Raw genomic sequence first — 16,030 nt, 5'->3', positions numbered from 1 at the left:
ATATATATCGCACTATTATTGTGTTTTAGTGTTTTATTCTTCAGCTATTTTATTCTTAACTTTAGTTTTAAATGTTAATTCACACTGTTTTATAAATGGTGGATTTTGACGTAGTTCATGGTCCGGTTCCCAGAACATTCCCACGTCTGTAATGGGGTTTAACGTCTTTTGGAATAAAAATTACTTTGTACATCAACGTTATGCAATGCTTTATTTTGGAGATGCATTTTCAAATTAAATAGAATATTGCAAAAAAAAAAAAAAAAAAAAAAAAAGAAATGCTTTATTTTATCCTAAATCAAACGGTTTATTTAACTTTTAATTACCCACTTATTGGTACCATAGTTCTAAAATACTATAATTATGCCTTGTCCATAGCATAAATTATTGTACATGTACCATACCCACAAGGAAGCAAATTACCCACTTATTGGTACCATAGTTCTAAAATACTGTAATTATTATACTTTGTCCATATCATAAGTTATCGTTCATATACCATACCCACAAGGAAGCAAATTAATATCAGTTTGCTTGACTTGTTTTTGTATCGTATTCCTTATGCCGTTAGATTGTATCATACAATACTTGGGAATAAAATATATGAGTAGTGCTCGTACACACGTTGTAAATTTCATTAAATTCAAAATACAATTTTTTTTTCTGGTCTATGGCCAACTTTCATTTAGGCACCCCGGTGTTGGTCGAGAAAATAGTCCAGATTCTCCCTTGGTGGTTGGGCAGATTGGTAGTCCAGACAAGTCGTCTAGTCGTTCGGATGGTGCGAAAAAAAAAGAGGTTTTTGTATGCGTTGGCGTGCACATAAAAGAACCCCTGATATTTGGATTTCGAGTAGGTCACAATGCCCCCTACCGGGCAAGATTACCCCCAAGCACTCTGCACTCTTAATTAGCCCCATAAGTGCATAAATGTAGGACGTCAAGCCCCATTTGATTTCGCTTCACATCGCAATGGAGATCGGGTTCAAGTCCGGGTATATGTTGCTAGTCTCGAAATGGACTCAGCTTTTCCTGCCATTTGTTTTGAATGATTCTTTAATGGTGTATAAAAGCATGGCAGTACTTTTAACAGAGAAGGGGGGGGGGTTAACGTCCACTCGACACAAAGTAGGACATTTCGGGACTAACACATGGTTCAATTTTTATTTCAATAATTAGCTTGCACATATAGAGGTCTTTAGCAGTGGGAGGAAACCGGATTACCCGGAGAAAACCCACGAGGTTGGAAACAAAACATACATGTATATAAGAGATTTATTCTTAGTTTTATTAAACGGGCGTTCGTTCGATCGATCTTTCGTTCATGGGGCTTAATGTCCACTTACGCCGAAGGTGATAATTATACGGGCTATAATTTAATGGCACAATAACCCTCATATTTGAGCTCTATTTAACTGTAAGCCCTAAGGTATAGTATGCTTTACGCCCCATGGCACTCCTGGTGTGAGCACTTTACAAATCTAAGGGACTCTATTTTAAAAATCATGTGTGGGTGTCCCTTTCGTGTTATTATGTATAATATAGATTAGGTCATAAAACAGTGAATGTCATAATATATGTAGTTATTTTGTAATACTATATCTCTGCAAGCTAGGCTTGAATAATAGGTAGGAATTTAAGTCATATATGTATATTAAAAACTTGGCTTCTTTTTATAAATATATCCAGTCTTAAATATATAGTAAATATAATAAAAATGTTTAATAATACTATAGATTGCTCTGTTGTCCAGTATTTGTATTTTATACGCATGAATGGTGATAATACAGGTGAGAAAAGACTAGCTAGTCGTGTCTATGTTACTATTTATAACTGGTCCGACTGGTTCTACAGGTTTGATGACAATAGACCGCTATACATGAATAGATTCTTCGCCTGAATACAGGTAAAATACCTGGTCTTACAACCTAACACAATAACCACTCAATAACACACCTTTTCATTGGATCAAATTCTTGCTTCATCTTGCAGGCAAGGCAAGGCTTGTCTTACTCCATGCAAAACGGTTTTTTTTCTGGGACGGGGAGACGGTAAATATCAGGAATTAACGGAGGAATAAATAACCAAGCATCAGAACAAGGTAAAGGGATTATTAATATTATCATAATTTATTATGTGTGTATAATACATGACAGAGCAGGTGCCCGTTATATATATATTTTTATGAGTATATATGACAGGTTCAATTGTTTATAATAACTCTGTTTATATTAATATATACACCCAATGATTATCAAAAGTTATATTTGACACAGAATTTTAGTTTAAAATTGAACAAGTCATTTGAAATTCGATGTATGCCTGTGGGTATAATATGGTTTATGGGGAGGCCATATTACTCGCGATGATTTTCTAGGCGGAACCCCTAGTTACCGCTTAAAACATGGTTTATTACCAAAGGCTATGATTAATTACTGGTATTTATTGGAATATCTGACATATAACTGTTTTGTGGACTGACTTATATCATTGTTTTATTGTATGATGTGATGTATATTTTCACATCATTAATGTAATATGGCAGGGTGTGGATAGATGACCATATTGTTTATACGAGGCCGTCCACGCCTGTTTTAAGACTATAATCAATGATCATCAATAATAAGACAGTCTTTATTCTGAAAATATTAAACGTATAACACAGCCATCTAGATAAAAGAGGAAAATAAGATGTAGACGTATGTTCAATATATGTGCTGATCTAATATTTTTAGGCTGACGATTTTAGTTGTAAAATATGGACCCGTTGTGTTAAATAGGTATTCACCCTCCCTTATTTCTATTCTTTATCTCATCGTATCTTATAACACGACACCCGTAACACATGCTTCTTTTGTAATGTTCTCGTCACTTATGATCTATTTTACAAAAACACAAATGATTACAAAATGATTCTGTTTCAAATATTTAATCACATGGCTATGCGTACTTGTACATTTTATGTGTAAACATTTCGTTGAAAGTGTATCGAGGTCGTTTGCCCCGCCCTGTGTGGAGGTGAGAGCCGCCTAGCTGTTCATGTCATTTATTATTAGTTAATAATTGAATGATCTTGTTATACTATGTGTAGCGAGGGATAAGTGGGGTGTAAATAGGCCTAACCAGGACCGGTATATTGTAAGAGTGTGGGATGCTCTTTGTTTATTTAAGTCAACGCCTTGGATGCAACTTTCCTTTACCCGTTTATGGTGCAAAGATCTAAAACATCGTTATATTTCATTTATAGAATAAAATATTTTATATAAGTTATTTCAAGGGTGTATTTGTATTTTTTTATTTTTTTTATTTTGACAATAATTTTATCCACAGCCAATGATTCTTCCAGTTTGGTCAAACATGGACCTTATAATATTATAATTAAGGTCCATGGTCCAAAGATATGGCTTTAAATTTGAACCATTGGGTTATATATTATCTATTGATCATTTCATTTATTATTATTCAGATCATTCGTATCTGAGAATAGAAATTGATTTATTTTTAAACACAAAATATTCTTCCACACATTTAGACTTACTGCATAACGTTTTGAAAATGTTACTGTTTTAAAACAATGATTGGTTTGTTGAATGAAGTAGAAGAGTGAAATTTTGAATGCACCCTTTTCACGCTTTTGTATCTATTTTGATTAATTACTGATATTGGTTAGAGTTGCCTCCCCGACTAATTAGGTCAAGAGAAGTGGCAGAGAATTACGAGTCTAGTGATATATCTCTGTCAAAGATGACTGCCTTAACACGTGCTGTCACAGCACGCGGCGTCAATCATTGGCTGAATGGCGCGTGCATTGTTTACATAAGAGGTTACTGCTTCGGAGAGAATGCTGCATTTTAGTCATTTTAATACCCATTTACACTAAATAGGAAATAATTTTACCTACAAATACGTCAAACGCCTTTATTTATTTTTCCAATACTTAAAAAAAATGTTTTAGAATTTAATTTGTCGCAGGAAAAAAGTTAATATTTCTGGCTCATTAAGCCGCATCGATGTCATCCTTATCAGTGATTGTAGCGGCCTAGCAAATATTCACTGCGGATCAGTGTGGAGAAGTGGATGAACTTGAGTTGATAAAAACATTCTAATTTACTCTGCCGTAATGGAAATGAAGAAATTGAAGATATATCTTGGTAATTCTGATAGTAAAGTGATATTTTCTAAAACAAGGCTCTGTCAAATTAAACTAAAATCTGTCCGATTTTTAATCTAAATTGGTAAAACAAAAGTTGTCTCCCTTTTCATTATAATGACGCTAAGCCTGCATCTAATAATAGCCTAGATCATCCTCATTTGGTTCATAGAAATAGATGTATATTTCTATGTTTGGTTCCATCATGGACCATATAATACAGCTGTATTTAGAAACACATGTATGTGAGAATTCGAGTAGGGTCACCTGCCAAAACGGGACTTTAGTTCGCCAGTTCACCTGCTACGAAAGACCCCTACGCAAATTATTGAAATAAAATTGTAATTTGTACCATGTTGTTTTTTTTTTGTAAAGTTATTTTATACAATATCTGTATATTTTATTCAGGTTGTCTAAATGGGATTGGGAACAGGCTTAGTCTATAATGTAACCCCCCTCACCCTGTACCATATGTTAGTCCTGGAATGACCTTGTTGCATTAATTGAGTGGATGTTATTTATTCCATGCTTTCACATTAAATTAAATCATGATGTTGATTATTGTATATTGATATAATTACAGATGCTGGTTTGGGTGATACGAACAGCTTTATCAGCTGTTCTTGCGTCGGTGTGTTTCGCAGTTGAGGAGTGTCCAGCTACTGTCGATGAATGTCTCTACCAAAATGTAGCCATGTTAAAATCGGCCAGAGTTGGCCCGACTGATCATTATTATATCGGTGGAATGTTTGGTGTTCATGAACAGGGATACGATGCTTATACATGTAGCAGTGCTATACGTAAACGAGGTAGGAAATTATCTTTGTAAATTTGATTGATGCTTTGATTCAGCCATTTTATTTCAAGAAAAAGCAGCCATTGTGATGTATTCCAAAAAGAACTTTATTAAAGACCCATGACCATTACGCATTATTTATTGTCACATACAATAAGTTCCAAAAACCCCATATATTAACTTGCTAACTCTACCCTCCCCTAACCCCCACCCCCACACGGCAATATGAATTTCATTCCAGCAGGTCTAATAAAGGGGTAATGTATCCTGTATGTGGGCAGAGAAGAACGTTCACCTGTCAGGGTTGACAAGGAAAGAGTGTCTAGTTATTCAAATGGGATGAAAAACCAAGGTCTATCTGTGAAAGTTAAAGATCCTTTGTCAGTTGAACATAAAGGATCCCTTGGCAGTTGAGACTTTTGTGGGCAAAAATGGTGCAAATTTGTAGCTTTAGACTTTACATTAGATTACATTAGACACCAAAGTTCCACTGTTTAATAAAGTTTGGATGAAACAAAAATAAAATGAGGTTACTGTGTACATGTTGACGCACACATACAAGATCCCTTGACAGTTGGAATTCGATGTAAGAGTAGGCCATAGCACCACTGTCAGGGCAAAATGTCCCTCATAGCACGTCTTCATTAGCCTAGTCAGAGCAGAACAGTTTATTTCATTAATTTATGACACCTGTTTATTGTGTTAAACCCATTTATGTTTTATTTAAACTGTTATTATCAATTAGCTACCCACCATATTATTTTAGTGGTTTTTTTTTTAGATAAAACCCCTTTTTCTATTTTCAGCTACTTTAATTTTATTCTCATAGCACACTGTATGGCATATGCCCATCTTCATTAGCCCGGTAGGAGTAGAACAGTAGGATGTTAAACAACTATCAATTTTTATTTTATTTCCAGGAATTGTAAACTTAGAAGCGTTTCTATGGAGTATCAAAAAATTCACAGCATTATATCAGACACCTGGTATAGATGTAGGAGGTGTGGCATTTGACAGTTGCAGTCGTAAAGAACAGACAATTGAAAATGTCCTGAGTTTCGCTCACTGTAATCTACGCCCCATGGGTGTTGACCGACGTCATCTATTGGCCTATGTTGGCCCAGATCGAAGCAGTGAAGCTTTGGCTATCAGCGATGTGATGGCCGACTTAAATATCACTTACATCAGTCATGCTGCCACTTCCGCCGAACTTAGTGATTCCACAAAGCATCCTTTTTTCCTCCGTACAGTGCCATCTGACACTCACGATGCTATTATCATGGCTAATATGCTCGGTGTGGCAGGTGCCGAATATGTTATTCTCCTATATCTGGATAATGATTATGGTCGTGCTGGTTCGATGAAGTTTCGAGAAGAGATTAGTAATAAGAAGGATACCTGTATTGGTAAATCGATGGCCGTAACGCCATCACCATCAGATGTGGAGGTTATACAGATCGAACAGATGTTAGAGAGATATCAAGATATGCGTTACGTAGCTCTCTTCATGGATGCAGCTCATGCTAGCCGGTATTTATATTTAATTACCCTTTTTCAATCTGATTGGTGCGTTCATCATAAGGAGTGATGAGGATCAAGTGGTCTAACGCATGCACTTTAGATCATAAGGTCTGTCATGGTTTTGGTCCCAAGCTTGTACGTGACAAGGAGTAGGTTTGCCTGTCCAATCTCATGGGTTTTGTCAAGGTCGTATGGTTTCTCCTCACTGCTAAAGACCCCTACACTTAAGCAAATTATTGAAATGAAATTGTATCATATGATAGTCCCGAAATGACCTAGTGTCTTGAGTGGACGTTAAATCCCATTTCTCTCTTTCTAATTAGAATAATTGTGCCTAAACTACTGAAAAATATGGCACCGTTCTTCAATCTGATTGTGGTAAATATGGATGTATCTTGCATTCTCTATAAGCTATCTTTACTGTTAAAGGCCAGTTTGGGCGAGGAATCATGGCTATATCAACTTATGATATTCCACCCATAACCATACATGTACTTGTATAAATAGTACTCACTGTTGTCACAGTATCCATTTCACACAGATTACTTATATTGTTGTAAGCCCTGTCTGTTCAGTCTTCTACAAACCCTATAGAACGAGGGGCCGGGGGGGGGGGGGGTGACGAATGGTTATCGCATGTGCGTTGTATCAGAAGGACTGCTGTCATTGAGTCAAGTGACGTGGTTTTGATTCTCCGCTTGTACGTGACAAGGAGTAGGGTCAGTGCAACCTCGCGGGTTTCCTCTTGGTCCTCCAGTTTCCTCCCACTGCTAAAGACCCCTACGGGCAAGCGAATTATTGAAATAAAATTGAACCATATATTAGTCCCCAAATGACCTAGATTGTGCCGAGTGGATGTTAAATCTCTCTTTCTCTCTGCAGTTTTTCAGAAATATTAAGTTCTGGGCTAAATGAAATCCCAGAGTTATTTCCCCTGTGTGATTTTGGATCAAAGGATTTTACTCATTCTAAATAGGTCCTGTGTACACTTTTGGCATCCACGTAAAAGATGCCTTGGCCGTAGTCCTGCTGTCCGGGCCAAATTTTCCTCAAAGCACACTGTATGGCGAATGCCCGTCTACATAAGCCAAGTCGGAGCAGAATAGTAGGACGTTGAACCCATTTCATTCCATTTTTTATCAAAGGATTTTACTCACACTATATAGTCAAATTCTTGACAGGTTTTCACAAAATTAGGATTGTGAATATTATTGCCGACCTCTAATCCCAAACTTTGTGTATTTTCTGAGCAAGATTCCAAAGGTGAAGAGTCCTAATACTGTCTGAGACATGTATGTTACCTTACCAGGAAACAAGCTAGGTGATGTTGGTGATGTTTTTAATTTTACAATTTTTCATTTTAGGATCTTGGAAGCAGTGAACAGAAAACCTTCAATTGCCAACAAGTTTATCTTTATTGGTACATCATCCTGGGGAAGAAGTCTAGATATCAGTGGTCTGACTCCTACCGTTACCAATAGTATCATCATGTCACACGTAGTATCAGATCCATTATACACAGGTTATATGAATGAATTTAAGACACATTGGACAGGGCTAAGACCGGATGCTCTTACTGATGGGGTTGTCAATCCATGGCTTATGGAATATTTTCAACAGGAAAATAACTGTCGATTTGACCTCAGTGGAGCCAGTAAATGTAATACAACAATTAATAAATTTAAAGGTGATGATATTGATGTTTATGTACCATATACCATGATGGCCGTAGAAGCCATCATTAAAGGCGTCAAAGCTGCTGCTGAAGAAAAATGTTCAGGGTAGGTAACTCAATACATGTGGTATATATACATATGGTAGTTAGGGGGTGGGGAATGGCTGTCAACGAAGGGGGTTCCTGTGTGGAGGGTGGGGGTGGGGCCTTTAACGTAGCGAACCACATTGGCCTCCTGGGTTTTGTCCCCCGGGACAGTTTTAATCTAATGAATACATATTTATGGTAGTTAGATGCTGTACATGTACATGTGTATACGTTATGAAAATAATTCTTGCTGAATAGACATTAAATGGGGTGAATGTTTCTTGTGGTGTACATCAGTGGATCAGAGCGAGTTGTGTTGTGATTGGCTGTTTATTTTGTGGGATGTACACAAGTATTAACATGACAGTGATAAAACATATCAGATGCAGTGTAAAATTGAGTTTGGTAAAGTATAACAGGAACGAAAATGGAAACCAAATTTGAAAAACTTCTGATTTTAAGCAAGTTGGCTGTTCTTTAAAAGTTGTAAGCAGTAGGTCTAGGTGTATTGAAAATCCACGACAAAGCCCAAAACTTGTGGGATATTTTCTGAATCTAAAGACTATTGGTTATAAGTGACTATAATGATGAGCTTAGTCAAGTTAGTATCATGGGTTTGTAGAACTTGCAGCTCCCCCCCCCCTCCACATTTACTCCTAACTTCTATTTGTGCCCCACAGAATCTTGCTTCTCATGCAAGACATAGACATTGTTTGCTGTGATATATTTGTTTGTTGTGATATATTGTTGTGATATATTTATTTGTTGTGATATATTTATTTGTTGTGATATATTTGTTTGTTGTAATATATTTGTTTGTTGTAATATATTGTGATATATTGTGATATATTTGTTTGTTGTGATATATTTGTTGATATATTTATTATTTGTTGTGATATATTTCAGTAATAATCTGTGCTCGGATCTTCTCAACCTCGAGAATCAAGGAACTGTTATATATGAGAAGATAAAGGAGACTGGTATGAATGTATTTAATGTTACACGTGGCGCAGATGGTAAATATATCTCTGGGGATGTTTCGCTCGCAAACTCTGCCTATAACATCTACACAATCACAGGAACTGGTGGCTTTGATTTGGTAAGATTCTCGTGTTGTCTTTTCAGATTGTCTTTTTTTTAAAAAATAAATTATTCACATACCAAAACATTACTATGTATATATATACATCATTACAAATACATCTATATACAAAATGGCCGGACTCTTTCTTTCAATCCTGGCAGAGACGAATGGTTGACGTGTGCAAGTTGTATCATATAGTCTGTCATGGTTTCGATTCCCCGGTTGTACGTGACAAGGAGTGGGATCGCCTGTCCAACCGTCGTGGGTTTTCTCCGGGCCCTCCGGTTTCCTCCCACTGCTAAAGACCCCTACGCACAAGCAAATTTTTAAAATAAAATTGAACCATATGTTAGTTTGTGTCAAGTGGATGTTAAACCCCATTTCTCTCTCTCTCATATGCTGTTTTGGTGTTTATTCATACTGGTTAAACCCCATTTTTTACATATCTCCTGATATTTCATTTGTTAGACCATATTAAGACTGGATAATGTTTCTTTTCAACAGGTGTATAATTATAAACCAAGTCAGACTGAAAATATATTTGAAAGGATGAAAATCATGGACAACAACATCTACACTAAAGGAAGTTGTTCGGATTCTCTCTGTCCTGTATGTAAATCAGAGACTACAATGGCACCAACAACACCAGCAGTTACCACGCCCAGACCTGCTGACACAACAACCGATCCTACATTTGGAGGAACAAGAGCAATGGTCTATTATCCAATCAGGCAAGAGATAACTGGGGCCTTCGCCACACAACCTCGCACACAAAATGAATATATGACACGATTTGAGATTGGTCAGAAGTGGATAATCCCTATTGGGGTTCTCGCTGGTTTGGGTATTTTTGCTGTCATTATTTTCGAAATTTATGTCATGTATAAATTATTAGGCACTCGCCAGAGTCATAAATGGAGGACCGTTTGGCTCGGTCAGCTTCTGTTATTTGGCATCTTTCTCAGCTATTTAACGTTGTTTGCCTACCTCCCGATTCCTACCAAGGCTACCTGTGGCATAACCAGATTTGGTGTTGGTATTTCCTACGCCATCATGTTTTCTGTCTTGCTGGTAAAACTGATGGTTATTTTGACGTCGAAATCGTCTGAGTCCCTTCTACCAGGCGATATAGAATCACCAAATTACTTAAAGGGCATCTACCAGTTTTTGATGTTTATGTTTGCTGTGGGAGTGCAGGTTGTTATTGGTATCCAATGGTTGATCACCGTACCACCAGAAGCCATTCAAGTTTTTGATAATCGAGGAGAACCATACTGGATCTGTAATCATTACACGTGGGCAGCTGGTTCGGGTTAGTATCTTAATTACCAAAATATCTCCTCTGACGGATTTTATACACCTACATGTTCATGCGAATGGATATTGTTGTCGCCCCTGGCCGTCCAAATTTTGTTTGTGGACACTCTACAGCTCACAGGTCACAAACTTAAAGACCATTCAAAAATATCACTGATACACCCTATTGATGGTTGAGTTTGCATTTCATGAAAATTGGTCAGAAACTGCCAGATAAAATAGTTGCTCCCCTGATGCAAATAGTGTAAAAGCATGTAATGTAATACCATGATTATGGACCCTTTAGAGGTCACAATTTATATCCGGTTTTTATAAAGCTTAAGATATATGTTTATATCCCAAAGGTCTGGGTGCCTGTCAATATTTGCATGTATTGGATCCTAACTTTCTGGATTATGGCCCTAATTGTAAGAAAAATTGCCTTTTTTGGAGTTATTTTCTGTCCTCTTGCAAAATGTTGGCTTACCTTGCATGACAACCATTTATCTACACTCTAAAGTACAAAGATATAGATAAACCATTAATAGTCAGGTGATGCCTTGCAGACATAACAGTCAGGGCCCCAGAGCAAAAAGGAAAACTTTCTGGGTGGGGGATATTTGTGAGAATATGATATTAAATCTCTAATTGTTTCTGTGTTGCTGGCTCGCTAGCCTGGAGGTCGGGTGTTCGATCCCTGCATTGGCCGAGAAAGTTCATCCCGATTTTCCGGCGTGGTTCCCCCTTGTCAGTGATGCAGGACGGAGGGCCTGACAAGGACAGCTGTCTAGTCCTTCGGATGAGACGAAAAACCGAGGTCCCGTGTATACATTGGAATGCACGTAAAAGATCCCTTGGCAGTTGGAATTCGATATAAGAGTAGGCGATAGTGCCGCTGTCCGGGCAAAATTTCCCTCATAGCACACTGTATGGCGTATGCCCAGTATAGGAGCAGAACAGTAGGACGTTAAACCCCATTTCATTTCATTTCATTTTGTTTCTGTGTTTAAGTAATTATTTCAAGATTTTGAGCATATGGTTGTTTATATTTACAGGTTGGGAGAATGTGGCATGTTTTACAGGTTGGGAGAATGTGGCATGTTTTATCAGTGATTATGGTTGTTTATATTTACAGGTTGGGAGAATGTGGCATGTTTTATCAATGATTATGGTTGTTTATATTTACAGGTTGGGAGAATATGACGAGTTTTGTCAATGATTATGGTTGTTTATATTTACAGGTTGGGAGAATATGACGAGTTTTATCAATGATTATGGTTGTTTATATTTACATGTTAGGAGAATGTGGCATGTTTTATCAATGATTATGGTTGTTTAATTTTACAGGTTGGGAGAATATGGCATTTTTTATCAATGATTATGGTTGTTTATATTTACAGGTTGGGAGAATATGGCGAGTTTTGTTAGAACTGAGTTTGAGAATCATGTGTTGTCATTGATTTATATTATGGTATTAATCTTGATTACCACGATTCTTGCACTCAGAGCTCATGGTATTATAACCAATAATCGTGAAAGTGTTTTTATTGGAATATCGGCTGGTTTCTCCATACCAATTTGGTTAGCATGGACGTTAGTTGGAGGGTTAAATCGTGATCATATGTTTGCTCAAGAATTTGGTGATGCTTGCATAGCATTTGGTCTTTTCTTGAATGGTTAGTATATATGGCCATTATTTTAGTTTTATTTTGTTTTTAAATCCAAAAGAAGTAGAGATAAAGAACAGTAGGACGTTAAACTGTTAACCTCATTTCATTAATTTACGGGGGAGTCATGGTGGTTAAGATGCTGGCTCACTAGCCTGGAAGTCGTGTGAACGATCCCTGCATTGGCCGAGAAAGTTCGTCAGGATTTTCTGGGGCGGTTTCCCCTTTCTAGTTGATTGGATGGGATGAAAAACCGAGGTCCTGTGTACACATCAGCGTACAAGTAAAAGATTCCTTGGCAGTTGTAATTCAATACAAGAGTAGGCCATAGTGCCATTGCCCGGACAAAATTGCCCCCATAGCACACTGTATGGCATATGCCCGTTTTCATTAGCCCAGTCAGAGCATAACAGTAGGATGGGGTTTTTTTTGTGTTTTATTCCAACTGTTATTATCAATTAGCAACCCACCATATTATTTTAGTGGTTTTTTTAGATAAAAACCCGTTTTCTATTTTCAGCTACTTTAATTTTATTCGCCATGTTTTTACCAAAAGTACGTCAGCTCGTCAATATGGGCGTGGAAGGAATTTATTTTGAAGATGATCGTGAGACAGTTTATAATGAGTCTGTGATAATGCCTCCTCCTAGTTACAAGAGTCGACCTAATTCTAATTCACTTATCTATGTCAACTCTCCTGGCATGTACACAGATCCACAGGTCATTGGTAACGGGGATCCAGGTGAGTTATCTCATTTATCATGATTTATTCCACAAATCTGTGACAAGGGCAATAACTCTGATGTTTATTGTTAACAGTCATTAGTCTGTAAGAATGTTAAGATGGGTAACAGCCTCTTTCCGCAGTAAAAAATCTACGAGGGAATGCAGATTAGCATACCTGAGGATGCATCAACCAAGTTAACATAAAGAGTCTTATGTTCTGTGCCACAATTAGCTGTGATGTCATATGCCACAATTAGCTGTAATGTGTTATGCCACAATTAACTGTAATGTTTTATGCCACAATTGGCTGTGATTGTGCCAAAATTACCTATGCCACAATTGGCTGTAGTATGCCACAATTAATTGAGATATGCCACAATTAGCTGAGCTATGCCACAATTATCTGATATATGCCACCATTATCTGAGATATGCCACAATTAGCTGAGCTATGCCACCATTATCTGATATATGCCACCATTATTTGAGATATGCCATTATCTGAGATATGCCACCATTATCTGAGATATGCCACCATTATTTGAGATGGACAGAATTTCTTATGCAACCAAGTAATAGGGTAATGTCACAAAATATTAATATAAAGGGTCATTGTGCTTAGGTCAGTCGCCCTCCCGTCACTATATCACTGGTTGCTCTACTCCATTTCTTTATTATGTTTTATTTCAAGAATTTCACATAGTTCTTTTGTTTAACTTTTCGCCAGTTGTAACAAGAAATTTGATTGGTTATATTTTTAGGTGGAAATCATATACGTTATAGCCATGCCGGCAGTGTTTACAGCTCTCCTCCTGGTATGTATCGTAAAGCCGAATCAACCATCGGTCCCAGTAGTAAAGTTTTACGGGTTACTGGAGATCTAACAGGAAAACATAGGCGACCCCAATCAGATTATGGTTATGGAAGAAGATCAGAAAAAGGAACACTAACTCGTAAGTCTTCATTGAAAATTTCAGCCTGTTTGGAATTGGTTTTATTTTGTATATTGTATCGGTAACACTGAACAACTTTTATAACATGTTTAGGTGTACTGTCAAATAAGTTAGATTATTATTAAAATGCTGCTTTCATTAAATTTTATTTTAAGAAAATCGCTTTAAAATCAGGCCCCAAGTTCACAAATTAATCTCAATCCTAAGTTAAGAATTTACTCAACTTTCAATCACTGTTTGTAAGAAATATCTTTGATCCAGAAACACAAAACTTTACACATAGTTTCTGATTGATGTATTTAATACATTAAAACAACAAAAGTTTTATGTTAGTTACAATAAGGCGAACAATTTTGAGTAAATTTTTAACTTAAGTCTGAGAATGCTTTGTTAACTCAGGGTCTGTGTTGTGGATAATTAGATCAATTTATGCTCATCTTCATTATTCCTGTCTGTAAACAATGGTAGGACATTCAAACCCACATTTCATTTCATCCTATTTATTTATTTACTAGCAAGATATCCGACTTCACCCGGGTTCCAAATTCACCTGTGACCCAAATTTGCCTGGGGCGCAAATTCGACAGGGGCCCAAATTCACCTGGGGCCAAAATTAGATGGCTTAAAAAACATTCTTGGGGTCATGCTGGTTAAATTGATACCACATATGTGGGGGTGGAGCATGGCGACAAAGTATGATTCGCCCGGGGTCCAGGTCTTAATTCGCCCAGGGCCCAATGTGTATGGCCTAAAACATTCACATGGTCATGCTGGTTAATTTGATACCACATGTGTGGGGGTGGAGGGCAGTGACAAAACGTGATAGGCAAACATACCCGCACAAAGACATCGAATTTTATTTATATAGATGGTGATGAAACAGAGACTATCTATTCCTCAAATCTGTCTAGTCGTTCGGATGGTACGAAAAAACCGAGGTCTCGTGTACACATTGGCGTGCACGTAAAATTCTTATATGGAATTCGATATAAGAGTAGGCCGTAGCACACTGTATGGCGTATGCCTGTCTTCATTAGCCCAGGTTAGGAGCAGAACAGTAGGACGTTTAACCCCATTTCATTTCATTTCATTTTTTCGAATCCTGGTTCAGGGTCTCGGAAGAGTTTTAAATTACACGTTGTTGTTAGGCTAATGGCTTTTGTATTTTATGTTTTTTCAGGAAGCAGATCACATCAAAATATAGGAGCCCTGTAAACAATATATCTACAGGTACACAAAATACAGACTGGCTTTAATATTAATTAATTAATTAATACAAATATATTTCTTCTTCTAACTACATTGATACATTCAACCTAAATAATGTATCTCAAAAATATATTCAACAAAACAGAACCACAAAACTTTCATTATATAGAGTGGTGTTTCAACAAGGATTCTCTTGTTCTTCTTTGATTGGCATTTAGTTAATCAACGTAACACAAGGTACAATTTTATGGATACACAATTACTGAGTTTGATACTAAGCGACGTTTCGACGAGGATATTCTTTGCTTGATAAAGATGAGAGTATCCTCGTCGAAACGTCGTTTAGCATTAAACTCAGTAATTGTGTATCCATAAAATTGTACCTTGTGTAAGATTCTCTTGTTGTTATCATTGCTTAAAAGTTTTTTGTTTTATTTAATGTCATCAATTCAACCATTTTTATTTGACGGACAGTCCATTATCTACGACATTATACTGATGATTGGCATGTCCCCGTTTGAATTTATTGGAAAGATTTTATTTGAATAGGTGCACAGTTGATCAGATGAATTTATAAAACTATTAATGGGTTCGAAGAAAATTACATAAAGTTGAATCTTTTAAAGATTAATGCACTTATATCAATAATGCCTTGTTTCAGACAATATCCAGTTTCTTTTTTTATTTCTAAAATGCAGTCAAATCGAATATTAAATCCACAATATTGACGCTCAATAATCTTCTAGCTTAGATTAAATCAGATTAAAAAAAAGGAACATTTTTTCGCTACACTTATACGTGGGACTAGCTTGCTTATATCACCTGCTCAGAACCTTAAATGTTGTGAAATTTTTTATTATTCATATCC

The 16,030-nt window shown here is 36.7% G+C and overlaps 1 protein-coding gene across 1 annotated transcript; it reads left to right on the top strand.

The window, feature by feature from the left end:
- The first annotated feature begins 1,930 nt into the window (after positions 1–1,930).
- Positions 1,931–12,804, top strand: LOC126824197 (metabotropic glutamate receptor). The gene is made up of 8 exons (XM_050553382.2): positions 1,931–2,100; positions 4,733–4,958; positions 5,866–6,475; positions 7,831–8,247; positions 9,135–9,327; positions 9,817–10,624; positions 11,956–12,008; positions 12,796–12,804. Exons 2-8 carry the CDS (start codon positions 4,733–4,735, stop codon positions 12,802–12,804), a joined length of 2,316 nt encoding a protein of 771 aa, XP_050409339.2. The 5' UTR covers positions 1,931–2,100.
- Positions 12,805–16,030: the final 3,226 nt, after the last annotated feature.

The sequence above is a fragment of the Patella vulgata genome, chromosome 6, assembly GCF_932274485.2.
Source record: "Patella vulgata chromosome 6, xgPatVulg1.2, whole genome shotgun sequence".
Classification (NCBI taxonomy): Eukaryota; Metazoa; Mollusca; class Gastropoda; family Patellidae; genus Patella; species Patella vulgata.
This window is presented reverse-complemented; position numbering and strand designations above follow the sequence as displayed.

What these genes read in the sequence shown, in the direction of transcription:
- LOC126824197 (XM_050553382.2), top strand. Translation starts at nt 4,733, where the DNA reads ATGCTGGTTTGGGTGATACGAACAGCTTTATCAGCTGTTCTTGCGTCG. An exon ending in GCTGAAGAAAAATGTTCAGG is followed by an intron (nt 8,248 to 9,134) that starts GTAGGTAACTCA and finishes GATATATTTCAG; the next exon opens with TAATAATCTGTGCTCGGATC. An exon ending in GAACTGGTGGCTTTGATTTG is followed by an intron (nt 9,328 to 9,816) that starts GTAAGATTCTCG and finishes TCTTTTCAACAG; the next exon opens with GTGTATAATTATAAACCAAG.